Source organism: Polypterus senegalus, chromosome 2 (assembly GCF_016835505.1).
Source record: "Polypterus senegalus isolate Bchr_013 chromosome 2, ASM1683550v1, whole genome shotgun sequence".
In the NCBI taxonomy this organism is placed as follows: Eukaryota; Metazoa; Chordata; class Cladistia; order Polypteriformes; family Polypteridae; genus Polypterus; species Polypterus senegalus.
In genome coordinates this window covers 255875781-255903724 of record NC_053155.1, presented here as the reverse complement: position 1 = coordinate 255903724, position 27944 = coordinate 255875781, and the positions used below count along the sequence as shown (strand labels likewise).

At 38.3% G+C, this 27944-nt stretch overlaps 1 protein-coding gene across 1 annotated transcript; it reads right to left on the bottom strand.

Annotated features, from left to right (window-relative positions):
- LOC120523796 (claudin-10-like) lies at window positions 1-25309 on the bottom strand. The gene is made up of 5 exons (XM_039745394.1): window positions 24916-25309; window positions 14709-14870; window positions 14533-14614; window positions 9235-9345; window positions 1-1078 (listed from the first exon to the last, which is right to left on the bottom strand). Exons 1-5 carry the CDS (start codon window positions 25133-25135, stop codon window positions 943-945), a joined length of 711 nt encoding a protein of 236 aa, XP_039601328.1. The 5' UTR covers window positions 25136-25309; the 3' UTR covers window positions 1-942.
- Window positions 25310-27944: the final 2635 nt, after the last annotated feature.

Below are 27944 nucleotides of genomic sequence, written 5' to 3'. Positions count from 1 at the left end.
TGCTATTTGTTTGTGGAATTTTAATAAAAGCATTTGGCACTTTTGCACCAAAACCTTGCGGTTCACAACTGTCAATGGTTCTCGGTTCAAGAGGCTCTTGGAAGTAACCAGAATGTGAATAGCCAACCCGGACCATCACAAAGGTTCAAACTGCATGAAGATCTTTTTTAATTCAGTAAGTGCAGGGCATTTGTTAAGTGTAGATGTGGACCAGCTAATCCATCTGATAGTCAGGAACAAGATTCAGACCTGGTGGGGCATCAAGGGTCTGCTCTGATTTACTGTTTACAGGATTTCTTATACTCAGCTTTTGATTATCGGTCTCTTGTTTTTGTTAATAAGCAATCATGTTTTTACATTTTGGCTGGCACACAAATCCACACTATGTCACCTTTAGTAAGTCTCATTTGTCTACACATAGGAATTTATATACATTAATTTAAAATTTGCTTCCCTAATATTTCTTAATTCAGCTCTTCAAAATTTAGAATTTAGATTTTAGTAATCAAACAAGCATTTTTACATGTATGATGTAATAACAGTAAAATTCAATAAGTGACATTTCTATACTCTACCATATAGGATTTGTTGGTGCCGACTGATGATTTAAACTTCTTATGCTAAAATATAATGACATATTCTAAATATTCAAAAATAACTTTGTTCAAAAAAACAGTCAAATGATCACGATCATCCTACACAAACATACAGTAATCCATTATTGACATTTCACAAATAGCGAGCTTTAAGGTTTTAGTTACTGTATATATTTTAATATTTACGAATGATTTAGTAATGGCAGTCAGTTAAAAAATCTTTTTAAAAAAAGCAAGCAAACAATGTGCTGCGGTCCATTTCATATTTCCACCAAAATAAACTGATCAATGCCATGTGTACAGCACCTCGCTATCTTCTTTGGGTTTCTTCTTTTATTTGGTGGAGTTAAACGTAGGCGTTTTTATCAAACTGTTTGGGTGGAATTCCTTTTCCTCTGCTTGATCGGACATCTGCTGCTTCATGCTGCGGTTTTATTCTTGAGGACAGAAAGGAGGCTGCTCCACTATAGGTGTACCCTACCCTGTAAAAGACATGAGACAAGACCAAAGGTTAATTGACACAATTGAAGCTTTTTGTGATTCACAATGGACAGTGAAGTGGCAAAACCTGTGATCCTGCAAATGTGTTTTGTGAAAAGAAGCTCAGGGTTGTGAATGTATGGCTCAATATAAGAATACAAGTCAACGCACAAAGTCAGCAGACACATCATTAGTATCTCTGAAAATGTAGTCCCAAATCCCGTCTTTAACAAGCCTTTTAGTTAAAAAAGTAAAGAGAAAATGATAATAAAGACATAAAGAAAAGGAGGAATAAATAATGAAATATTTCAAAGTAGTTTGGTTTCAACCACTTAAACGATACCAGCATCCGTAATGTTGAAGATTTCAAATGTGTCTCTTCAAATTCCAATGCAATGTGAGGAAAAGTGGCAAAGTCATTCAAATGACACAATTACACGGCCCTCCATAATGTTTGAGACAAAGACACATTTTCCCTTTATTTATCCCTGTGCTTCACAGTTTAAAATTACAAATCAAACAATTCAGATGTGATTAAGGTGCATATTGGAGACTTTAATTTGACGGTATTTGCGTATTTTCTGGGCACAACCTGCAGCAATGACAGCACTTTTTCAACGTGGTCTCCCCAGTTCAGGACATCACAGGTGTTTGTGACTACTCAAGTGTGTTTCACTGCTTCATGGGTGCAGGCTTAAGATACCTCGGCTTGCTTCTACCCTTTGGAGTCTGCAGCTGCCATTGTTCAACGTGAGACCAAGAGCTGTGCCAATGAGTCAAAGAAGCCATTATGAGGCTGAGAAACAAAAACAAAACCATTGGAGACATCGGGTAAAGCCTCAGGATTACCTGAATCAACTATCTGGAATATCATTAAGAAGAAAGAACGTACGTACGGGTGAGCTCAGTAATCACAAAGGGACTGGTAGGCCAAAGAAGACCTGCACTGCTGATAGTGCAGATAGACACTGGATGGCAGAAGTACCAAAACTGAAGAAACCTTTAATACATTAGCAAATGTTTATGGGTTTAATAATAACCAAAACCCAGAAATGTTATTGAAAGTAACAGATATTAACAATAATTACAAAATGATTTATTAGACAGATTGTATTTTGGTTGCAGGAGATTTTAATTTAACACAGAATGACTAGAGAGGTTGCCAGCTGCTAAATAAGATTCATATCACTGCATCAACAACAAGAAGGCCAGAGTCTCTCTATTCTCTCTGTGTCTGAGTGTTTTTCTCCTGGGATCTCCGGTTTTCCTCCCAAAGTTCAAGGACATGTAGGTTGGGTGATTTGTCACTCTGAATTGGCCATAGTGTGTGTTCACCCTGTGATAGACAGGCACACTGTTCAGTGATCAATCCTACCTTGTGCCCAGTGCTTGCTGGGATAAGCTCCATCTCCCCCATGGCTCTACGTAAATAAACGAGTTTAGAAGATGAATGGATGGATCATTATTTAACTTCTAATTTTAAATTATTTAAACGATGTATATAGATACATCAGAATCAAACTAAATGGAAATTAAAAATCAAGGACTGATTGTTGGCTTATCATAAGTATTTTGACAGACTATGTGTCTGGCGCAGATATTCTTGTACTCCTTTAACAATTCGTTTAATACAAATTGCATTGAAATCAAATATTAGATATCTCCAAAACAAAGATTATTGGAAGTGCAGTTCATATTTTTTAAATGACGAGGAATATGTAAAAGTACTGTATTGGAACAAATAATAAATGATCACAGCATGGATTAATCTTCTTATATAATACGCTACCGTGGCTGTTCGTTTGTCTGTCTGTCCAGGATTTTAAATCACCTGTAGCTCGCAAACCATTTCACCTATTGACTTGAAATTTGTACACATATACTACGTGCCATCTACTATCCCCTTTCAGGGTGATGATTTTTATTACTCTTTTTATTTTTATTTTATTTTATTGTAGAATCAATTCTCGGCAGTGCACAGCAGGGCGGCCGTGTGGCGCATGCGTATGGGTGCCATTCTCATCCCTCCCACCATCGCTAATCATTCTTGAGGCAGATTGAAGACTTGCGTGCCAGCTTAAGTGAAAAATTAAAGAAAATGTACTAAGTATTGGCAACACAAAAACTAACTTAATCAATTTTAACGCGAAACGATGACGATGAAAGAAGAGAAGTGCTAGGGTGGAGAAAAGAAGAGCTGCTCAGGAAGCAGCAAGCGCATCAACCTCTGAGCAAACACATGGAAAACATACAGAGAAAGAGTCTGACAACTATGATTGCTCAAGTCAAGTGTATTCACTGCACGTAATCATGCAGTACGCCGTTACTGGTTTAGTAATAAATGGGAACATTTTACATTCAAAGTTAGAATATTTTCAATTAAATCTGGCACGATGAAACAGAAGGAAAAAAATTGAAAGCAAACCGGTTCAATAGGGGTGGGATTGTCTTAAGCATGGTCTCTTAAGGGTCACGCAGTCTTGTGTCTCCCATTTGTATTCATTGGGAAAGGGTCACTTACAGTTTGGGAAGTGCCTTCTGATGGGCTTAAGGAATCGACCGCAATGCAAAGGCCTCAAAGACACTAAGAAGGACGAGATTGGGTGGAGTGAAAAAAAGTTTAAGAAACACCGGTCTTAAGAATACCCCTGATAATATGAACAGGGACAATCCAGTATGGTGGATATGCAACCTTCTTTAGGTAGTTTGAACATTAAAAGAGATCAGGGACATTTAGATCAATCCAGAGGAAAATGGCTTAGAGAAAAGAAAACAACAAAACTCATAACGATCTGAAACTGACGTTAAATCTGTACTCTTCTTCATATTGTTTTAAAGAATCATTAACATTTTCTGACAAGTTCAAAGACAAATTTCCGTGCATTGATAAGACTTCGAAGAAGTAGGGAGGAATATTTTGAACAAAATAAAACTAATTAAATGAATACACATGCAATTAAACAAAAGTACCCTGAAATGTGACAATAAATAAATAAAACCGGATTGAAAAATAAGCAAAATTAAATAAATGTGTCACAGAATATGGTTTTGTTACGTAATTTATTTATTTTTGTCCATAATATTCCTCCAAAACATCATGAAATACTGCTTGAATTTAAAACTGCACTTGTCAAAGCTGAAAGGGGTGATTTCTGTATTTTAATTGATAAAAGGGCAAATCAATTCATAATGAAATTAGAATAATATTAGATTTGTTGGAGGGCATCATGGTGGCACAGTGGGCAGCGCTACTGCCTTGCAGTTAGGAGACCTGGGTTCACTTCCCGGGTCCTCCCTGCGTGGAGTTTGCATGTTCTCCCCATGTCTGCATGGGTTTCCTCCAGGTGCTCCGGTTTCCTCCCACAGTCCAAAGACATGCAGGTTAGGTGCATTGGCGATCGCAAATTGTCCCGTGTGTGCTTGGTGTTTGAGCGTGCCCTGCGGTGGGCTCGCGCCCTGCCCGGGATTTGTTCCTGCCTTGCACCCTGTGTTGGCTTGGATTGGCTGCACCGGACCCCCGTGACAATGTAGTTAGGATATCGCAGGGTTGGATACTGGATGGATGGATAGACTTGTTGGATTATAGAGATCTTGTCAATGATGGTATTGTATTATTTTTAGATTTCTATTAACCTTTTAAAACTGTACAAAGCTAATTTAGGTTTTGAATGTCAGAAAATTTTGGCTTTGGAAAAAAGATAAATGACATGCTGTAATAGGAATAGTAATAGTTCAGTATGTCTGTAACTGTGACTTCAAACAGGTTCTTAGAGAAAAGAGGAATTTTTACAAAGATGTCCCTTTTCTCCATTACTTTTTATTGAAGTAACAGAGTTTCTCGATATTTTGGTTATTTTATTTAAGCTTCTTAGATTTACCTTTAACAATTTTAGAGATGGTCTTACAGGTAAGGAGAAATATGTTAAATCTTGATATAATAATATTTTATCATTTTAGGTAAACATTTTATCCACAAATGTATATTTTTTTAAAAGTTACCCATCACATGTGGGTTTCAGGATGGAATTAATCTTAAATCATGCGAATAATGGATGTGCTTGCTTCTTTATATACAATTAATGAAAATGTTAAAAATGTAGTAAGACCCTTATAGATTATTCTATATTTTCTGATTATCATATTTTTGTATTTGCCCTGGGAATGAAAAAAAAAATATATGTGCCTGTTAATAGTTTAAATATTGAATAAAATATGCAAAACAAAAAAAGAACAAAAAACAAAATACACAGAAGAATGGCACTAAAAAGGTGTAAAAAAGTAATTGCAAAGGTACTGCAACTTCAATATTTATTACATATAATTGAACTTTCATAACTACACTTTGCTGTGAGAGAATTCCACCATGCTGGTCTGCCTTTCCCTTGCCCCCTGAGTGGTGACGAGGCTTCTCTCTCGCATCCTGAATGTAAGCTGATGCACCTAACCTTGCATTGAATGTCCTTGTTAACAATTTCTTAATTAGCGAATTGTGGTACAAACTGTTTCATATTATTGAGAAATGAAGGGTTCGTGGTTATACAGATGTTTATGTCTCAGTAATATTTGGGAAACTGGTTATGGATTCTCTGACAGGCTAGAAATGCATTCATATTTTTTTCCAATTTAAAATAATGTAAAAGTTTTCCAAAGTCTGATTTGTCATTTTCAAGATTAGAACAGAATTGTAATAATGAGGGATGACTGTGCTGTTTGTGAAATTAAATAAAAGCTAGATGTTTCAGGTCTAGGCTGCTTCACAGTTCAGAGGGCTTGAGTTATCTTTCAGTCCATATACAGTATACAGTATATACAAATGGCAGCAAATTAAGTGTTGTAAGTTTATTCTGTAACTAATTAGTCCTAACTATCACCCAGCCAAATTATAGAAATTTCGGAGCAGCAGTTGTGTTTAAATAAAATAAAAGGAATTTGGTAATATTCTATCTAGTATTTTTCTTAGCATACTGAACAATCCAAAGTGTCCTTTAATAAAAACTGGTTGGTATTTCGAATAGGAAAGCATAGCCAAGCACATTTCACATAAAACGCTTTTGAGGGTGAAGTAGGAGATGAAGGTCTACAACAGAGGCAGCACAGATGCTGGAATAATCCCACAGCTCAGTGAGCTACAATAACACTTTGATAATTGCTTCTAAATCTGGCGTTCCTTAGCAGTGGCACAGCTACCTTCTGAGAAATGGCTTTTACTTCACCTGCTCATCGAACTGCATGTTAAAAATAAACAAAGTGCTCCTCAGGAAAAATGCTAATCTGACAAGAACTACTTGAAGAGGAAGACTTCTAAATGCAGTGGCACGCAGTGCCTTGTCACATCCTTTTTGCATTGTTTTTGTTTTGGTTATCAAATTGCAGATAATCTACCAAGAGAAAGCAGGCCGACCTGCTGGGAGATCCTTAGCTTTGCCAAAGATGTACAGAAGGTTTTGACATCTGCATTGGAATGCAAACAATGTGCTTTGATTACTGCTTTGCATCTGTTACTACTTTAATGAGCACCTGGAACAAGGATGGAATGGTAGGTTTGGAGAGATTGGTCTTACAATTGTATCATTTTCAATATAATATAATATAATATAATATAGGGTGGCACGGTGACGCAGTGGGTAGCGCTGCTGTCTCACAGTTAGGAGACCCGGGTTTGCTTCCCAGGTTCTCCCTGCGTGGACTACGTGGGTTTCCTCCGGATACTCCGGTTTCCTCCCACAGTCCAAAGACATGCAGGTTAGGTGCATTGGCGATCCTAAATTGACCCTAGTGTGTGCTTGGCGTGTGTGTGTCCTGCAGTGGGCTGGCGCCCTGCCCGGGATTTGTTTCTTGCCTTGAGCCCTGTGTTGGCTGGGATTGGCTCCAGCAGCCCCCATGACCCTGTAGTTAGGATATAGGGTTAGGGTTGGATAATATAATATAATATAATATAATATAATATAATATAATATAATATAATATAATATAATATAATATAATATAATATAATATAATATAATAGCTATGGTGGGCTGGCGCCCTACCCGGGATTTGTTTCCTGCCTTGCGTCCTGTGTTGGCTGGGATTGGCTCCAGCAGCCCCCATGACCCTGTAGTTAGGATATAGGGTTAGGGTTGGATAATGGATGGATAATATAATATAATATAATATAATATAATATAATATAATATAATATAATATAATATAATATAATATAATATAATAGCTGTGGTGGGCTGGCGCCCTGCCCGGGGTTTGTTTCCTGCCTTGTGCCCTATGCAGGCTCAGATTGGCTCCAGCAGACCCCGTGACCCTGTAGTTAGGATATAGCGGGTTGGATAATGGATGGATGGATAATATAATATAATATCTCTATATACTGTATATATAATCCAACGTCTGTCTCTCTGTCCGCTTTTCACGAGAGAACTACTTAACAGATTTAGATCAGATTTTTTTCTATAATTTGCTTGAACATTCTGCTTGATTTTGCAGCTTCTCTCATTGCGCTAATAATCATAACTCGTCTGCAGGAGCAATATATTCAAACTAATCTGAGACAGAGGCTGCAGGTTAAGGGGATTGGGAGGGGTGACGTCAGGAGTAGGGAGCCAGGCAGGCCACTTCTCGCTGTCCTTTTTCATTACTAAATGGACGGAGACGCGGGGGATGGCTAGTAATATAATATAATGTTCTACAGTGGCTCCAGTGTGAGTATGAATATGGGTATATAGATGTCTTAATATTCTTTATCCTAATTCAGCACAATCATTCTTTATTCAGGTAGCCCAAAAAATTAAGGGTCATGGAGCTGCAGGTTATTCCAGCAGCATTGGAGAGAAATTGGCAACCAGATATAAACAGAGGCCTGTCCTTCACAGGACATAATCAAACTCACTCACTCATACACAGTCAATTTAGAGTGATAGGATTAACCCATCCTACACACTCTGGCGGAGAACTCAGTACTCAGTGCCATCTTGTCCTCAGAGGCTGAAGCTCTATTGCACCAAGATCCTGATCTTTTTGTCCATCATAAACACAACCCCCATCATTGTTGCTCTTCGATCTTATGTAGGTTTTAGATTGTGCATAAAATTTGTTTTAAAATAACCGCTGGGGTCCATGGTACTAATTAATTTAATAATTTTTAAAGCTTTGTTCATGTCATCTCTTAATCTGTGTTTGCTTAAACTGAAAGGGTTCGACTCCTCCAATCTCTCCTCATAGCTCATACCTCTCAGCCTCAGAATCAGCCTAGTCACTCTTCTCTGGACTTTCTCTACCACTGCTCTGTGGAAAACTAAAAAGTATATGCAATACTCCAGGTGAGATTAATTAACTTAATCCTACACTCCCTTGACTTGTACTACACACAATGTGATAAATAACCTAACATCCTATAAGCTTTCTCGATAGCTTCTGTTCACTGTCTTGATGCAGATAGGCTCAAGTCCACTATGCCTCCTACATTCTTCTCATAAAGTGTACTTTCAAGTTTCAAACCTCCCTTTATCTACTGACATTTAAATTATCTACTTATGTGTAATACCTTATATATTTACTGATACATTACATTTTACCTGACACAAATCTGCCCAAGATTCGTAGATCAAGGTGATCTTTATTTCTATGCGTGCCCCATTTAATTTGTATTTACTTATTTGGCTGATGCCTTTATCCAAGGTGACTTACAATGTTTATGATACAATTGATTCCATTTCTTTTGATTTTCCAGTTGGAGCAGAGGCAGGTCGAGTGACTTGTTTGTGGTCACATAGTGTCAGTAGCAGAATTTGAATTCACAACCTCAGGATTTGAAAGCCTAAACCACTAAAGCCCTAACCAGTGTGCCCCACTGCCTGCCTATTTAATTCTATCTGCTACTCTATCGTAACACTTTAATGAGTCCTGCTGGCGTATCTTCTACTCTTTTTGCCTTAACCACTTTCATCTCTTCTTCCACAATATTTGCTTCACTGCATTTTCATATTTTCCTGTTCAAGCTAACCTACTCTAGGTTTTCAGTTCTTACCTTGTGGGTAAGTCATACTTCTGTATTTTTGTCCTTAACACAATTAGTATTTGTGAGCCATTTTTTCCACACCAAGTTTTCAAAAAATAACAGAAGAAACATAGCTTTGTGGAGTTATTTTTACTTTTTAATACTGACCTTGTGGTTGTTGTTCCACCTTCAGACATTGAAAAACAGAAAACAGCACCACCGAGAATGCAAAGCGCAGAGCCTGCCCATCCAATGAAGAGAGCTGCTCCCAATTCGTACCTGAAAATGACAGCATAATTTCAAAAAAAACATTTCTTCATCTTAATACTACCATGCCTGTTATGTCCTTTTGGACTAAAATTGTTAAGATGGTAGTTACACTTTGTTTTGTTTACTTTAAGGATGAAAAAAATATTAAGAAATGCAGGAAACTGGGAATTATAAAGAGCAGAAGTGCATCCATCCATATTCTGAACTCATTTTTACCGAGGTCCAATGGCATTAAGAACTGGATAGGATCCAACGTGGAACTGGATGCCAGTCCATTACAAGGTATTGTTTCACACAGTCTTGGCCACTTTGCAGCTTCTAATCTTTAAGATATATGAGTAAGTTAGTGTACCCAAAGAAACACCAATATGAATGCACAAAGTATGTGTAAACTCCACTGGGAGTTTGGCTGGGATTTGAACCCAAGTCTCCTGGAGTTATGAGGCATTTGAACTTACCACTGCATTAGCATGTGCAGAATTACCCTGAACATCCATCCATCAATGCATTTTCTTGGCTTTGTTTTTCCTTGTCAGTGTCACAGAGATCAGGAAACATGAAGGATTACTGGGTTTCATTGGCTCAATATTTTAAAATGTCTGAATGCTCTAGAAGGGCGGCATGGTGGCATAGTGGGTAGCACTGCTGCATCACAGTTAAGAGATCCTGGGTTCACTTCCCGGGATCTCCCTGCATGTAGTTTGCATGTTCTCCCCGTGTCTGCATGCGTTTCCTCCCACAGTCCAAAGACATGCAGGTTAGGTGCATTGGTGATCCTAAATTGTCCCTAGTATGTGCTTGGTGTGTGGGTGTCCTGTAGTGGGCTGGCGGCCTGCCCGGGATTTGTTTCTTGCCTTGCGCCCTGTGTTGGCTGGGATTGGCTCCAGCAGACCCCATGAGCCTGTAGTTAGGATATAGTGGGTTGGATAATGGATGGTTGGATGAATGTTCTAGAGCAGTGTTTCTTCTACAGTGTGTTCTGTGGAAACCCAGGCTTCTGGGAAACCATATATAGTAGGTGTTTTGTCAGCGTTCAGTCATAACGCCTTGTGTCTGGTGTAGCTACTGTAATATTTAGTGGCAATCAACAGGCAGCATGAAGCTGATGCAACACGGATTGAATCTGATCTGAGCTCACCCAGTTCTGCTGTCTGTCACGGTAGTTACTAAATGTCACTGTTGTTTGATTCATGCAGTGCTGCATTCGTCACCCGGCATCTAGTTGTGTGCATTAACCAAAACTGAATGTATTAATATTGTTGTTTCTTTTTATTTTATTTTATTACCAATACGTGTAAACAAATAAAGTACATTTTTTGTATTATTATAAGTGGAAGTTTGCTTTTTTTTTCTGTGGACACATTTTTAAAAAAACTTTTGTAATGATCTAAAAGTAGGAACAGTTATTCAAAGGTAAATCAAAAAGTAAATACAATTTAAAAACTATGCGGTAACCACAAAGGATAGAAACTGACACAAAACAACACGTTTGCGATGGCTTATGGAGAGTTTGGCACATGCACAGCACAGCGTTCTGTTGTTAGTCTCGCTGAAGTCAAGGTCAAATGAACATGGACACTTTGCTGTGGGATAGCATGTGACGATGTGGGTTCGGCTCCACGCTCCCATCGCTATTTGGGAGCTCTTCAACCCAACACCGTCGGTAATGTCACCGATGAGCTAGTCAGTGAAGGCAACAATTAAACAAGGGGATGGTAAAAGTGCAAAATTGCTTTTATTAAAAAAACAATCAAAAACAAAGTGTTCATAAAGTGCAGTGATTCAATGTCCAAATAGATAATCCAATAAAAGAAAAACGTGGAGGTTTAAAAAACAATAAATACAACAATCCTTTGAAATGAGGTTAAAACATCCAACAGGAAGCAGTCTTTAAAAAACACAACAATGATAAGCCTGGTGCTTCTTTTCTTTTAGCGTCTCACCTGCTTCTCCCAGTTGGGCTTTGCAGCAGGCGAGACGCTCTCTGCTGCTGCCCTCTTCAACTCACGCACGAGACTGGAGACCTCCCGATCCCTGGCTTCGGTCTGGCACTCATCCCAGCCTCGAGACTTGGTTTCCACTAACGGCCAGGTCGCTCACGTTGGGTACTCCACCACCAAGCCTCCCGACTCCCGCTGCCTTTCCGGTCTTCTGCGGCCAGTCGCCTTCCCCTGGTCACTCCCGCTACCTGCTCGCTCAGCGGGAGCGACATCAACTACAACCCCTGGGTGTAGGCTTAACACTCAGGCCCTCGCAGCTGCCCACAAGCACTCGTTCGCTCGCTCTCCACACACTCCGTGTGTCTCTCTCTCGCACCGACCTGCTTCCTCTCTCGCTCCCATGTAACCTCCGTCCTCTGTTTTTCTCTTTTCTTTTTCTCGTTCTTTCTTTTCTTCCCTCTCAACTCGTGCTTCTTTTAAACAGCGAGGGGCCATAGCAGCTGCAGCACATTAGCCACGGGAACGATCATGGATGTGGGCAGTTCCTCACCTGTGCACTCGGTGAGAAACGCCCACACCACAGATCGCCCCGCGGCTTGCTACAATCTATTTAAAAACTGGCCCTTACTGAGAGCGCTGTGGACCCGCTATACCACACAGCACCATTGTAGAGTGTAGTGAGATTTTTTTTAGGCAGAGGAAGTGAAACCTGCTGAAACTCACTGAAGGATGTGGACTTGTGCTGATTAGTAAGGTGTTTGGGTACATCTCTTGTGCAGACTTCACAGCACCCCAAGTCACCACGCATTATGACCTGTGCAGATCCATAGGTGATATTCAAATGTGCAGCAACAGTGGACAACGTAATTTGTCAGTCTTCTCTGATGAAGGCATTTGCCATGTGGATGCGGGCTTGTGTGCATGATGTTGTGCCCAGTCGAGGCTGGGTGGTCTTGTGGCCTCGGATCCCCTGCAGATTTTATTTTTTCTCTCCAGTCCTTTGGAGTTTTTTTTTTGTTTTTTTCTGTCCTCCTGGCCATTGGACCCTACTTTATTCTTTGTTACTTAGTATTGCCTACTCTTATTTTAATATTTGTCTTTTTTCTTTCTTCATCTTGTAAAGCACTACATCATTTGCATGAAAACATGCTATTTAAAGAAATGTTGTTGTTGTTGATGGTCAACCAGATTGAGTTTCATCAGTTACATCCATTTATAAACTTTTCATTGAGTCATGCTGTTTTCACAACATCCTTTGGTGATTTTCAGTAGGTTTCACTCCCTCAGTCCAAAGAAATCTCAATGCAATAGGTTGTTCAAAAATGGCGCAATCCTGCAGCAGAGCATAGCACCAATAATCTAATCAGGACACATTAGTATGTGCTTGTAGACAGAACAGGAATGCTATTGGTAGGGTTGTTGTCTTACAGTGCTAGGATGTTACTTTCTTTCCCAGAAGTAGTTGGCATGTTCACACTCTTTTGCATGTTTAGACCAATGCCAGTAAATTGCCCTGGACTGACTTATTGTTATGTGTGTATCTTTATGACCACAGTCTACAGTCTCATTTACAGTTACTTTCTATTTGGCTCACCTTGGTTTATGGCAGAATGACTCTAAAATATATATTTTTAATAATAAATTCTGTTAGTATTCTTCATTTAGTTTTACCTACTGCATTCCTTTAACAGTCACACTGAGTAAAGAAGCAATCATTTTAAGATATAATTAGTAATGGCCTTTTAAACGGGTGAATAATCTTTTCTGTTATTACAATTACACTAAAAAAAGGTGCCATTAGCATCATTGGTTTTTTGGATCACCTGCTGAATGCAAATTGTCTTTAAGGTTATCTGAATTTTCATAATGTTATAATCTGACATGCCAACATAATAATTTAACATGTCATGCATGTGTATCTGTGGATCATTTTATAGGCTCAAATGATGTAGAAATACCACTCCAGGATGAGAGGGGGCACTGTCACTAACAAACATCTCTTCCCTCCACTGCTCATAGAAGACGCCCCTTGAGGGCAAATGACCCTGATCTCCTTCCTCCAGGACACCCCATCTTTCTGGTCTGAATAATATAAAGGTGGCCATTCCTGGAATGTGGCATCTCAGTCTCAATCTGAACCTACTGCAGGGTGGAGCTCCATAGACAATCCTTAGGGAAGAGCCAGCAGTGGCCACAACCTGTTTCTTTGTTTTCTGCTTGAGCCATCAAGCGCCTGTTTATTTTGCTAAGAAAGCCTGTTTTGTTGATTTATTATTAAGCAGGGTGGTGGTTTTGCACTCCAACGTTTCTTTGGACTTTGTCTGTCCCACGTGCCACAACACATTATTGTATTCATTTATATTGACCCTGTATGAATGACTGCTGATGTGTGTGCTTTTATACCTTGTGTTAGACTGGCATCCCAATGCTACTGAGATCTACTCAACTGTGGTCTTCCCACAGCCCTATATTGGAATGAACAAGTCCAGAGAAAGGATGAAATCCTTTTACAAAAATGTAATTATAAAACACTCAACATAAGGTGGGAAACAAAGCTAGACAGGCAGCTGGATCACCACAGCACCCATTCACATGCACCCCCACAATTTAGTTTCCAAATAACCTAACCGGCACATCTCATGGTATGTGGAAGGAAAGGTGGAGTAATCAGAGGAAGACCTATGTGGACATGGCAGGAATGTGCACACTCCATGCAGACAACATCTGAGTGTGGAGATTCACCCCTGGATGCTGGATTTGTGAGGCCAACTACTGCACCATGATGTTGCCTTAAATTCAATTAATTTATATCAGTTATTTAAGTAGTTCTGGGCAGAAAAAAACTGAATACCATTTGAAAGATCTGCCCAGAAAGACCAACAAGAACTTGACAAATCCAGAGCTTTCCATCAACCCACACTAATAGACTACAACTAAGTAAAGCATGGATGGCACAGCAGCAGAGTGAGTACTGCTGCCATTTATAGTTCTTGGCCTGAAGTTCAGTTCTCAGCCATCACTGTAGGTAGTCTACATATTCTTCTAGTATTAATATGGCCTTCCCTCTTTCCTTAGATTGTATGAAAACAAGCAGGTTTAAGGATGTGGGGATGACACTTCTGTGCAATAAGCCGGTTCCCCATCCACAACTCACTTCTGATTATGATGGTTTATAAAACAGATGGGTGGATGAATTTACCAGAAAAAAAATATTAAATACTACAGATCAAATATTTGTGCTTGAGACATTACTTACTTTTGTGCAACAAATGTAGGATCAAAAAACTCAGATGTAATCCTGTGAGCATATAAAGAGCATGCAGTCATTGAAGACAAACCTGTCAAAAAACAAAAAGAGAGTTTTGTGAATGTACATTTCCAGTCTGTTCAAACAGACTAGTTGGAGAAGAATTATCTGTGTATGATATTTACCGCCAAGAAGGAAATGTAATCCTGCCAAACAAGCAATCCTGGCCTTTACTCTATCTGATCCTCCAATCTTGGTACATTTCATTCCAACCAAGGCAAGAATGGCTCCAAAAAATCCAAGGCAGACAGCTGCAATCATGAGGCCCCTACAGACTTGGATGTAACCTGTGACAAGACAGTTCTTTTTACAACTTTGAAATTGTCATTTTCGTATTTTTGGCATGCTGGCAGACTGAATATAGTATATTACACAAAATTAATATTACATGTAGCAGTAGAATGCACTACACAAAAATAAGATTTGCTTTAATGGCATTCATTACTAAATATCTGATTCCATGAAAACTAATTCAGCACTTTATTATCAAATTCTTTCACAAAGGTTACCATACCATTTTCTAAGCCTGCTCAGTCCTAGGCAGGGTTGCAAGTGCCTTTCCCAGCAAGCATAGCGCACACGGCAAAAACAACCCATGGACAGAGCGTCATTCCATCACAGGGTCGACACACTTTAGCATCCCTAATCCGCCTAACCTGCATGGTGATTGGACTGTGGGAGGAAACAAGAACACCTGAAGGAAACTCACACAGACATGGGGAGAACATGCCAACTCCATGGGAATGTGAACCCAGTCTCCTTACTTACAAGGCAGCAGCAGTACCAGTGTGCCAGCCTTCACAAAGTTTATTTGATATTAAATTCAGGATGTCTTGAAAAATAAATGTGTCCAAAATTCTTTAAGCCAAAACTCAATTCAGCTATCAGTACAGTAAAACATTGCCTCCCCATCCAATTTTCTAAACCCAAGTTCATATTGGGCTATCAGATTTTCATTAGATCCTAATAGTAAATAAAAGTTAACCAAATATGAAGTCATTTCACTCATTTATTTGGTTATGAGCCTTACTGTAACTTGTTTTATGAACCTTTAAAGACATCTCTTTTGAATAGTACCACAAGTTGCTCAGCATTCTTTCTAAGACATTGTGGGACCACCAGGAGATCACATATAAAAGGTGGTGGAGAATTCAGGATGCCTCCAAGCCTGTTTTGTTCTCGTTTCAGGTGGGAGTCAGAAATGCCCTGAGATACCCAAGCTGCAGAGGAGTCGGCCAAACCATAAATGAATTAATTACATTTATATAGTTCTGTTCTTACATACCCAAACCCTTGAATATTTTGATACAGGCCAGTCCCACAATGAAAGAAAAAAAAGAGTGCAAAGCAAAATATTAATTTGCTTATCTGCTGTAGTGTAACAGTTCAGGGAATGAGCACCACTGACAAACTAAAGTCGGACATCCAAGAAGTATGCAGAGATCAGACGGAACTGCAAGGCTCTGGACTTTAGGTCCTAGGCTCATCCTGCACAGCTTTCTCAGTTCATAGCCTACCAGATACCAAGAGTTCTCCTGAGCTTTAACTTTTGACAAGATTGGTGGCAAGTATCACATTCTCCCTGTGGACAGGTGGTCCCTCTGCAGTCATTTGCAAGGGTCCAGGAAGTGTGCAAAACCATGGTAGCCCTGAGAGTTGGTTTGTCTGAGAAGCTCGTTCAGATAAGCCACTGTTGGGAATTTGTATGCTTTTATTTTTATTTTTTTGCACAAGATTAATAGTTACTTTTGGACCTGTTGTTCTTATTTGACCTGTTTTCATAATGGTGATGTGTCCAAGTCATCGGTCTATCTGTTTGTTGTGTTGCGGGCACTGCTCTTTTATGTGTAATTTTGCCATGGTCTCCACCATAATGTCTATAGCAACAGTGCCTGCTGATAACCATGATGCACTGGTGCTCCACAACATGTATCGTTTTTGCTTTGCTACCTTTAAAGAATGCGGCATGCATATCTCATGAACACTCAAAACCTTTCAACAAAAGTGTAATAATAACTTGACTATATGGACCAAATTCAAACTGGTCGCAAAATCAACCGGAACGTTCAAGCAAATTCTAGAAAAAAGCCTGATCTAAATCTGTTAAGTAGTTCTCTTGTTCGCTAGCTAAGCAGATGTAAGATACGCCCCGAGGCTGGTGCATGAGTGAGGAGGGCTTCACCTCCCTCCCCTCGGCTCACTGCATCTCTCTCAGATTTGCGCAAATAAATCGGTATCGCAAGCAAACTATGATACTTAGCACGGTGAGAAAAGTCGCAAAATCAACCGTAATGTTCAAGCAAATTATAGAAAAAACCCGATCTAAATCTGTTAAGTAACCATTTTGTGAAAAGTGGACAGATATACAGATGGACAGACAGATGTTGTGTTTTGCATATATAGAGATATACAATGGAAAAGCAAGATGATTCAATGGTTAGTGCTCTTGTGTTTGCCTATGTGTGGTGAACACGTTTTCTCTGGCTTCTTCTTCTTCTTCTTCATCATCTTCATCTTCCTCCACTTCTATGTGGGGTCAATGTGATTGATCAACCCTCTATGAACAGATCTGTCCTGCACCTCCTTGCCAGTCAAGTCCTGTTCCTTCAGATCTTCTTTTACTTTCAACCTCCGCTTTGACCTCCCTATCTTTCTCTTCCCCTGCACTTCCATTCCTATCACTCTTTTGCACACATATTCATTGTCTCTCCTCGTCACATGTCCATGCCACTTCAACCTACTCTCTTAGATATCTTTCCTACCTTTGCTGTACCTCTAATTGTGTCATTTCTTATTCTGCCCTTTTTTGTTACTCCACACATTTATTTAACATTCTCATTTCTGCCACATCTGCACTCCATTTTCTACTTATGTCTCAGCTCCATACATCTTTGTTTGGCCTTACCACTCTCTTAAAACCATACCCTTAACCTTTGATAACAATTTTCACATTTTCCTCTGGCTACTCCAGTTTTCTTCCACGTCTCATAAACATGCAGGTTGAATTCACTTACGGCCCAAAATTAAAATTCCTCCCGTGTGTGTGAGTGCTGTCTGAAAATTCACATGCTCCCTATAATCCTTGAACTGTGTTGGCAAATTATAGATTCGATAGATGAATATTTAAACTATAGTTGAATATTTAAACTATTTGCATATTTTGTCTGAGTAGTAATACATTGCTTTATATTCTTTAAAATATTTCCAGAAAATGTAGTGCAGTTCTAAGTTTTGAACCCGAATGTACAGCTTTGCTGGAATGAATTGAATGTTCTCATTAACAAGCATTTATCAAAAAATGCTTACAACTTGCCAGCAACTGTAATCAATTTTCAGGAAAAACTTTTAGGGGAGTTTTGTCTATTAATTTTAGATTTCATGAAGCATTTTAATTGCTCCAAGGGGGTGGGTGGGGGAGTGAATCACATTGGAATTGTGACCATTCAAGAAGAAAAGGAAGTGGTGAAATTCACTTACGAAGGGTGTTGACTGATCTGATTTATTTGCAGATAATAGTTTGCTAGTTAACAACTTAAGTGACTGGAGCATGAAGAAAATGACTTTAGGGCTCAATAAAGACACAATTTATGTCTGCGTCTCCAAGGAGAAATGCTAAACATTGACATTTAGAAAAATAAATGACACCTGCTAAAAATAACAAATGCCCAGGCCTTTCGATAGCTTTTCCCTCAGCACTCCCAGTAGTTTCCAAAAACAATGAGCTGAAGAAAGTAGTTGCATGTCAAAAAAGGGCAAGTGAGTTGTTCAGCCATAAAATTCGGCATCTCTTTTATTCAGTATTTACTTTCAAGTTGCTTGTGCTGAAAGCCCAAGGCTCAAACGTCTAAATCAGTGAGGATCAAAGTATGGGCTGTTCATATGTAGGCAAGGTCTTGGTTAAGTGCCAGATGTCGGGCCAGACTTCACACATGAAAACTGTGAAATTTTCAAATGAACACAATGTAGCCATGGGCTGGAATAAATGGCCAAGTTCCTTTCATTCACATATATCAGTTGCACAAGAAATAGCAAGCAGAATGGCTGTTAGCGTGAACAAAATTTAAAGGTACCAAAGCAGTGGTTTCAGCGTTATCATAAATGCCATCATGCTCTCTATGTATTTGCTCTGAAAATGGTGGAAAAAAGGGGGGCTGGTGAGCCAGGTATCATCTTGAGGACTTCCCTTCCCCTTTATAAGTCTTTTTGCTTCCTAAATTCAAGTTCCTACATTTCTGACTTATACATAGGCCTAACCTGTTAGTTAACTTTAAGAGTTTTACTGCAATTAAATATAATTTAGTTCTAGGTGGGACTTTATCTTTGCCCTTTACCTTTGAATAAGCTGGAATTTAGCATGGTAGCCAGTTCTGATGAAGAGGAGGTTTGTGATGACACGTACTGCTCACATAGGCTCACAAATATGTAGTCTATTTATCTCTATACCTTATAATTACATTCCTTTACATTAATTTACATACCTTATCAGGTTCAAGTACATATCTTATTGGTGGCAGTAATCCAAAATGTGTACATTTTTCAAGACTGCAGTATAAATGTTTTCACTAAGGACCAACCATTCATCTTAGCTCCTGCCAGTTCTCAAATATTTTTCAATGAAATTTAATGCAGATGCCTGCAGATGTGCTAGAGAGGTGTAGCGCAGTTACTGTCATTCACTCCTGCACCATGCATTTTTTCTTTACTATGATAAAAAAACACAGTGGTTACACGAGCTATTAATGCTAAATTGGAACACAACTCCAAAAGAATAAAGCAAGATTTGAATTTCTTGTTAATTTGTGCTGTCTGGATGACTTTGTTTACTCACTTGACTGGGCAACCTACAGTTCTGGGGTTATCTACCATTCCTCCTCCATCCTCTCTCCTATTTCGTCTTTGTTTCTCTCTGTCTTATACCCTACTTTAACTTTTCTGACTTTGCCCTATCATTCATTCTTACATATACTGTCTTCCAGAATCATCACCTAAAACAATGGCTGTGTTGAATGGTTACCTGGAATTCACAGGTAACTGGTTTTTGTATATAAATATGTGATATCTGTACAGCCATCCTGTCCAGACAAATAACATGATGTATTCATTCAACAACTTAGGTGGTAACCCCATCTCAAACTCCATGTGTCGCTGTTATCCTTCACCCTTACAGTGTTTCTGAACTCGTCAGGCTAATGATGGTGTCTTCAGCTTTGTGCAGGGACTTTTTTGATGACAGATACTCATACCTTTACCACTGGTATATCCAGAGCACCTAAAAATCATTGTTATAAAATACATATTCAGCTCCAGTGCTGGGTCCTGGGGTCAAATCCAGGCCTGTGCCCTGACAGTGTGGAGTTTGTACAGTCTCCATGTATCTGTGTGAATTCTTTTTATCCAATTACTTCACTTTTCTATCTATGTGTGTCCTTGAATTTTAACGCCACCCTGCTCACTGACCTGCCCAGCAGGAGACAGCTATTTCAAATGGGACTGTTTCACTCGGGTATACGAATCTGAAAACAACTAACAAGTACTTTTTAAGAAGATTATCTGGGAGCTCTGTTAGGCATTTTTGACTGAAAAATTCCTAAAATGTATGTGAAATTATATGATATAATTGATCTGAATGCTTCTAGGTTCATATTATCTTTAAAATAATAGTAAAAATCTTTCAGAACTACCACATTCTGTGTATTTAGCTATTTTAGCAAGCAGAAAAAATTTGATTACACTTCTTTTTTATCTATCTATCTATCTATCTATCTATCTATCTATCTATCTATCTATCTATCTATCTATCTATCTATCTATCTATCTATCTATCTATCTAAAACAAGAAATAATCTGGCAACTGCATCCAGGAGTAATGGTGTCTGGTGTCCACCAAAAAGCTGCAATGTCCAATAAACGAGGGCAACAAGATGCACAAAGAAAGAGTGATATAAGGGCTAGCATATCCAGCGAACAAATGTTTCTAAATGTATTGAAATGTCATTGAAACAGACATACTTAACATTGTATCATGTTTAATAAATGGGTGTTTCGTTATGCTAGTCTTTCTAAAGACTTCCTATGTCTCATAAATGTAAATTTCACACTATTGCTCTTTCCTAAATGCAGAATAAGAGAACAAAAAATAAATCATCTAATTTAACATTAACGGTGACTGACTGTTTGCAACACAAATCTGCTGCCACAGCTGACCCCAGTGCTTGGGTCTGAAATGTTCCATCTCAATCCGAAGATGATGACTTTGTAATGGTTAGAGATCTTAAAGGCCAGTGCGTCAGGATGAATTCTCTGTTGGAATCCTGGAACTATTACACAGTTTTCCTTACTTTACAGCATGAATTGTTTCTATTTTGAAAGGCCCAATTGCAAAAGGGTCATAAAGCGATACATCTTACTGGCAACAATTTTGAGATAGTTTGTGGTATTCAGAAATTGCTCTAATTATATTAAAAGAGTGAAATATGTGAAATAGAAAAAGACTCACACTATTACTCTGTCAGTACCAGCCTGCCCTGTCAAAATCTAAAAGAAAAGATCCATGGGCTCTTGTGACCTCAGGTTTAAACCTCCTGTCTACATTAATCAGCAGCAACCAGAATTCATTAGACCTGAAGATTATTTTTTTGTCTTCCTGTGTTCCTCAGCTTCATGCCACTGTACCATCTGAAACACTTATTATTTTGACAAATAAAATATAGACACATGCGTGCTGTGACAAAAAAGCAGTGCCCAAACATTAAATTAATACCAGTGTACAGAATACGCAACATGTGACTAAGTCTGAGCAGAGGAATAATCTGGTCTTCAAACCAACTGCATGTAAAGGTAAAACCCACATGGCTTACAATACAATGGACTACTGTACGTGACATGGCATCAGGTCTTAGAGAATCTGAATGTTATCCTTGTTTACTGTACATCTAACTGAACATGGTATAGCACTCTTCTCTACAGGAAGTCAACAGGTAGGGTGAGGAGAGTTTGGAAAGACTGTAGTTGGCATCTTAAAATACTGCACATGATCATTTGGACACTGAGTCGGATACTCTCACCATATTTACATTTCCCGTGTGTACTCATAGCATTGTCCTGCTGAAACCGACCCAGGACTACCCTGCTACTAAAATTAATACATGCGGTAAGATTTTATAGTTGTATTCTTAAATATTAAATCATAGAGGAGATTATTATGGTAGGCAATGGAAATCTAACTTTTGAAACTGAATGTTCTGGAGGTCTGCCAACTGAGAAGGTTGTCCAAACTTCAATGCCATCTACGTCACTCTCTTGTGGAAGTCTGGTGGTCATCAACTCCAGGAGAAAAGCAGGATTCATCACTGCAGAGGATTTGATGGCATTCTATAACAGTTTAGATTGTTTGAAATCTTGAACCTAATACAAGCCAAGACGTATGTGGTGATGGTGAATGGTCAACGGTGAGCACTCCAACAGATGCCATGAATGGAGTTTTAACTCCAAGGGTAATAAACCTGTAGTCTGAAGTTAACCATGAATTACGCCACATGTTTTTTACTTCATATGTTAGAAAGCTCTGAAATAAACCTATAATGGCCTGTCTCACAATACAGTAAACTTCTGTGCTGTTGTTCCTGTCAGTATTTCAGAACCTTCCTGATTTGTGTGAGAACCTTACCGCTGTCTGCTGTCGTCACCCTACTGTTATTCCAATATGGATGATGTGTGCTGCAGTAAATAAAATTGACTACAAAATCTCATAAAGACCAACAATGCAGCAGCCATTGAAATTAGACTGACAAAACACACTGTCTGGATGTTCTTTCTGTGTTGTTGCAATCACTGTGATTCTACTTATGGTGGCCTTATCCAAGTCATCCTGAGTGCAGAAAACATAAATATCTAATCATCTGATTAACTAATGTCCTTATCTCCTTTGCCTAGTTTCATTAAATTAGACCACCAGCCATTAGTGTAACTATTTCTGATTTGGCTTCAGAATCCACAGATCGTACACTAAGTAGTGAATGAGTACTGAACATTTTCCTGTATTGCTTCCACTCCCTTGTTTTCAGTGGAGTAGTAAAATAAATACTTTGCAGTTGAAAGAACTATTTCTTAAAAAAAATAAAAACATTAACACTGCTAAAATGTGAGCTATTGCATTTAAGCGGTTGCCATTTTGTCTGCTGTATATTATACTGTATGTGTATGTAATTCAAGCCAGCAGATGCCCCCATTGGGCAGGGGGTGTGTAGCAGTGGCCAAAGCTTTAATGGACTTTAATCCCCAAGGCTCACTGTGTTACTCTGAGCAGCTCACTTGAGCTCCTTGTGTCCAATTATAAAAAGTACACATAAACAGTCAGATAGGATTGTGATGTTGTAGGTCACACCAGGTTATTGTGCCAGCCAAATGTACAATAAATAATAACAATGAAAATGTTCTTGTCGGCTTAATGTATTAACAACATTTGTGGCAAGTGCTGAAATTGTATACATACTGCACACAATTATTTTAAAAGAAGTGCCCATCTACTTCTGAGCGGTGGAAGACAATAAAACAAGTGAAACCAAAAAGCTGGATACAGTCATACTGAAGTAGAGCTCTTTTCAAAGTTATTCTGCCTCACTCAACAATTATATGCATTCACTTACTCAATAAAGGTATCATTTCACTTACTGAAAAAAAAATATTTTATAATATAATATTAAGAAATATTCTGATCATTTATTAATATATTTAAGTCCATGAACACAAGTAAAAAGTGGCAGGGCGTAACAGAATTTGAATTATTCAGTGAAGCAGCAGATCTTTGAGGTACACTCATGTGTGGTCCACCCATATAGGAATATTCAGTACCAAAAATAATATAGGTATAAAAAGAAAAAAGAACAAAGTGACCATTTAGTAACAAATAAGGAGGAATGGGGCTCAACTATGCTGTATTTAACACTCTGCACTGCACTGCACTGAATAAGCAGGTAATGAAAATAGATGGGTGGATGGAAACAGGATTCTTAGAGTTAAAATCTCCACTCCATTATACTGAACAATTTAATAAACAATTGAGCATTTGACCTATAAATCATCATCCTAACTGTAAAGGACATGAACTTTCTGCCATTCAATAGCTCTTTGCTGAAAACACACATACTTCCACTGAGTGTGATTTTAATTAACGTTAGAATTAAATATCACATCTACTACAAATATGAAGTATTTTGAGCAAACTACATTTCCTATGAAATGTACTCATTCCAGAAATCTGAACACAATATGCTAAATGTTAGTGCTAATATTACAAAGTTCCAGTTTTACTGGTACCCCTCTGACTGGCCTTGACCCTGAATTAGATTACAGGTGTTTACAAGATGAGTGGAATAGCAGTCACATTTTCCATGAACAAACCCCTCTATTTCTCTTTTATTCCAAAAAACAAAAAAGTCTGTGTTGGCTGTAGACAGCTGACTACCATTTAATTATAAAGCTATCAATGGAATTTATATAGTTCCACTATTATATGAAGTCTCCTGGACTTTTCTCTCTATTTTGTTTCTTGTAAGAACCTTGTGTGTCCTTGAATTTTAACTCCACCCTGCTCACTGACCTGCCCAGCAGGAGACAGCTATTTCAAATGGGACTGTTTCTCTCGGGCATACGAATCTGAAAACAACTAACAAGTACTTTTTAAGAAGATCATCTGGGAGCTCTGCTAGGCATTTTTGACTGAAAAATTCCTAAAATGTATGTGAAATTATATGATATAATTGATCTGAATGCTTCTAGGTTCATATTATCTTTAAAATAATAGTAAAAATATTTCACAACTACCAAATTCTGTGTACTTAGTTATTTTAGCAAGCAGAAAAATTCTGATTACACTTCTTTTCTATCTATCTATCTATCTATCTATCTATCTATCTATCTATCTATCTATCTATCTATCTATCTATCTATCTATCTATCTATCTATCTATCTATCTAAGCATACTGTATAAAAAAGGCAAACATTTAAAAAGGATATCAGACCTTCAATAGCCAGCACAGATAGGAAGTCCTTACAGTTGGAGACTCTAGTAGAATCAGTAACACAATTATCTTTAAAATATTAATACATATGTTTCAGAACTACCAAAATTTGTGTATTTAGCTATTTTAGCAAGCAGAAAAATTCTGATTACACTTCTATCTATCTATCTATCTATCTATCTATCTATCTATCTATCTATCTATCTATCTATCTATCTATCTATCTATCTATCTATCTATCTATCTATCTATCTATCTATCTATCTAAGCACACAGTACAAAAAGGGCAAACATTTAAAAATCATCTCAGACCTTCAAGGGCCAGCATAGATGGGAAGTCCTTACAGTTGGAGACTCCAGTAGAATCAGTAACACAAGTTTTCCAGAGGTTGGACCAGAACGTGGCAGTGGTAATTACTGTGCCATCAATGGAAGAGACTTTCCAATAGTCAATAGGCAATGTGGAAGAGATGAGGATCCAACCAGAAATTGTCAAGATGAAGGCTAAAATCTCAATGCCCATGTTTGCCATTCTATATGTAGATTATATTTAAAGTTCCCTGAGCGTAAAGAATGAAGGCTTTAGTGTTTTCTAGTAATATAAAATTTTCCTTCTCAGCCCTCAGTAATTCAGAAGTACATTTAACTCCTATTGTCTGAAAAGCAGCACAAATCCAGAACAGTCCAACTGAAAGTCAGAGTAAAATTCCTCCTCACTTGCAATTCACTCCCTGGTTAAAACTTCCCATACAGGTTATTAATAAAATAGGAGGGGCTCATTTGTCCATTTGCATCACCAAGTACTGACCAATAGTTTTGTTTAACTCTCTGTGGATTTCTTTCTTGTATTTCCATGTCCCACACACTCCAGCAGTAATGAGTAAAGAGAAGCAAAAAGAAAGCACCATCTCTGTTTCAAGGGGTACTCATTTTACAGGTCCTCTACAAAAGGAACAAGTCATTTAAAAAAAAAAAAAGGTACTGAGAAAAATCATGCCTGTTTTCACTTATTTTGTAAAATACAAGAAAATATATAATTAGGAATATAGCACCATATGATCTCACATTATATTCCGATTCATAAACTAAAATATACTTTATTCAGTATAAACTCACTGCTGCCATTTTCCTGTTGTTTGTCAATATCCCAGACACATATATACTCATACACATATATTTTATAAATAGGGTCCTCTTACCCACTGTTCTTAAATTTGGTTAAGAAGGTCCAGCCTCTCATGTTGAATATAGCACTTTTGAAAATTCATGTAGTATTTGATCACAATCTATAGAAGGGGTAAGCCTCTAAATTGGGTAAGAGATTCCAGATTTAGTCACTCCAGAAACAATTGATAGTTGATGAAAGGATAGTGGTGGACTTGTGTAATGGAGATGGGTGGGTGGCAGCTGGGAGACCAATTATTCTACACATGACTCCCTGCCACCCATTATAATGGACTGGTGAATTGTGTTAGGAAGTGGGTTTCAACACAGAGATCTAGGGAGCTAGAATGATCTCCAGTAAACAGCCCTAGGGCTCTAGCCCTGCTGATGACTCCTGGTGAGGACTTTAAATCTCCATCCAGTCATTCTACAGATGAATGTAGAGGTCAAAGAAGACTGGTGAGAGGAAAGGCTAGAGGAAGGAGGACGAGGAGGATGAAAAGTATGAGCAGGAAGACGCCATTCATTCATTCTCTTTATTCTTCTTATCTCATCTGGCTAACATGTAGGTTCAACAGAAGAGCTGTAAGTTAGATACCAGCCTGCTCACCTCTTGGTGTGTGTTTTTCTCCCTCTAGTCAGGGTTCCTAACAAATTCCCAAAGATGTGTAGCTCAGTGCTGCTAGAATGTGCCTCGGCTCTCCATAACTCTGTAACTGCTTTATAGTGGGAAACTTGTGCAAGCAACTCCATGGAGAGTGCTACATAAAAATAAACTGTAATGCAAAAAAACAAGTTCAGAAAATGGATTGACAGATAGAGCCTATAAAAAAATAAGTTTATATTCAAATGTTTGTCCAAGTATTTGTACAAAACATTAGATGAACACAAGTCTAAAAAAGAATAAAGAGATTCAGTCCGCTGCTCTACAAGGGCCACCTAATTTGTTTTTTCCATTGTGATCTCTTGCTCACCTTTCAGTCTGTCAGTGCTTTCACAGCTCAGTGGGTTTCTATTGTCGGATCCATTTTATACTTTACCCTTGATGTTTATGCCATCTCATATGAGAAAAGAAAAAAGGGTCACAGGTCATTTCTACAGGCCTGTGGACTCCTTACATTGTAATCTCAGGGTGCCCTTAGTCTACTCTTAATTTATAATCAAATATATGATGATCCTGTGCTTAGCTTAGCTGGATACTAGGGTGAGCCAAGGAAGAAACAGAGATTTGAAGTAGCAATGTATACACTTACAGGGTACCTTCAACCACAATCCCATAACATCATGCACTCTGAGACCACAGCTTTAGCAAACGGAGTAAACCATCTGTCCACATTAGTAAGTTATTAATGCCACCCAAAGTTAACAAAGCTTTCTATCTTCGAGGACCTTTGTCTTCAATAGAATGGAAGCTAAGAAGGCATCCAAAAATGTAAAAATCAACTTAAAAAAACAAGTGATTGTAAGTATGGTGCAACACACTAGATTACATATTTATAATGATATTAAAAACAACTACAAATATGTTTTTTTCACTTTGCAAAAGTATTCTCATTCCTATAATGTTTGGAAAGGTGGTCTGGTTTCCTTCGGTAAAGTTGCTAACCTGAATGCAGTCATAGGTTATGACAAATACATTCTGAAATTTTTCAATTAAGTAAAACAGAAGTTTTATATACTCGCTAGTCATGGGAGTGGAGAGTGGCAATGTGTTGTATGTTGATGAGCAAATGTACTAGAAAATAAGAATTTCACTGCACTCTGTACTCAATACTGTATGACAGTATTGGTCCAATGGCCCTTAAACGGGTAGCTCTACTGCCTCAGGAATCCACCATCCTGAGTTCAAATCATAATCAAGTGCCCAGTTGCTGTCTATGCGAGTCTGCACATTCTCGCCATGTCTGTGTTGTTTTTCCAAATTGGCCCCGTGAGTGTGTGTAACATGGTGGGTTTTTCAGTAGACCATCACCCCATTCAAGGTTGGTTTCTGCCTTAAACTCAGAGCTGCTGAGTTTCTTGTGATGCTTAATTAGGCTAAGTATGCTTAAGAATAATGTATTACTTTAAGTTATGTCAATTAAATGGCATAACTCAGTTTTCTAAATACATTATTCCATAACAGTTGAACCATTTTATTAACAGCACTTATCAAAATTATTCTAATGCTTAAGTAT

Coding starts and splice junctions, on each gene's coding strand:
- LOC120523796 (XM_039745394.1), bottom strand. CDS start 25,135: ATGGCAAACATGGGCATTGAGATTTTAGCCTTCATCTTGACAATTTCT. Junction 14,615..14,708: donor ATTACATTTCCTTCTTGGCG/GTAAATATCATA, acceptor GTTTTTTGACAG/GTTTGTCTTCAATGACTGCA. Junction 1,079..9,234: donor GGTGGAACAACAACCACAAG/GTCAGTATTAAA, acceptor TGTCTTTTACAG/GGTAGGGTACACCTATAGTG.